This window comes from Aptenodytes forsteri, unplaced genomic scaffold, assembly GCF_000699145.1.
Source record: "Aptenodytes forsteri isolate BGI_AS27 unplaced genomic scaffold, ASM69914v1 Scaffold162, whole genome shotgun sequence".
Classification (NCBI taxonomy): domain Eukaryota; kingdom Metazoa; phylum Chordata; class Aves; order Sphenisciformes; family Spheniscidae; genus Aptenodytes; species Aptenodytes forsteri.
In genome coordinates this window covers 61002-61703 of record NW_008795132.1, presented here as the reverse complement: position 1 = coordinate 61703, position 702 = coordinate 61002, and the positions used below count along the sequence as shown (strand labels likewise).

The 702-nt window shown below is 59.8% G+C and overlaps 1 protein-coding gene across 11 annotated transcripts in view; it reads right to left on the bottom strand.

Moving 5' to 3' along the window:
* Positions 1–702, bottom strand: part of PCBP2 (poly(rC) binding protein 2) — a 17164-nt gene that overhangs the window by 5211 nt on the left and 11251 nt on the right. For all 11 annotated transcript variants that reach the window (XM_019471827.1, XM_019471828.1, XM_019471829.1 and 8 more), the window contains one exon: positions 139–211. In XM_019471827.1, the coding sequence (XP_019327372.1) occupies positions 139–211 (73 nt within the window). The remainder of the gene's footprint in view (positions 1–138; positions 212–702) is intronic.

Sequence of the window (702 nt, the reverse complement as noted above, 5' to 3'; positions counted from 1 at the left end):
GTTGGTTTTTGGTTTGGTTTTTTTTTTTTGAGAGCACAAGACCCGAGCAGAGGCCCCGTTAGAGAGGAGCCAAGCGGCGGCTCACAGGCTGGCCTTTGGCCCACGCTAGCGTACAGAAGAGAGAAGGAGTTTCCATACCACTGAATCCAGTGTTGCCATGAGACATTGGAAAGTGTGACTGTTGCATTGCCAACTGGTGCAGCTTGGTCAGCTAGAGGGGGGGGAGAAAAAAAAAAAAGAGAAAGAGAAAGGCTGATGTTAGCCATTTCCCAAGCCCAGGAGGGGCCAGGACTCACACATCAACACAGACACTGCCAGTGGCACCGGGTGTCCCCCCCACCCCCCGGCCCCTCCATTCACGGCACGGCCCTCTCCGCGCGGAGAGGAGGAAGGCGCCAGGCCAAGGTGGGCTGGGCTGGGGTGGGGGGAGGCTGCGCCCACCCCCTGGTGAAGCGAGGTATGAAAGGAGCTCAGGGAGAGAAGCAGAGAGGAGCAGGAGAGACGAGACGGCAGGGTGCTCACACCACACCACGTAGGGAGCAGCAGCGGGGACAGGAGTGCCATGAAGGGAGATGGGGATGAAGCCCGGCTCGGTTCGGCCCCCGGAGTAGCTCTTATAGCCCAGCTTCCTTCTAACCCTTCTCCCTCCCTGGCCTGGCACATAAGAGCCCCCGCTCCCCCCCCAAAACCTCGCTGCTCTAA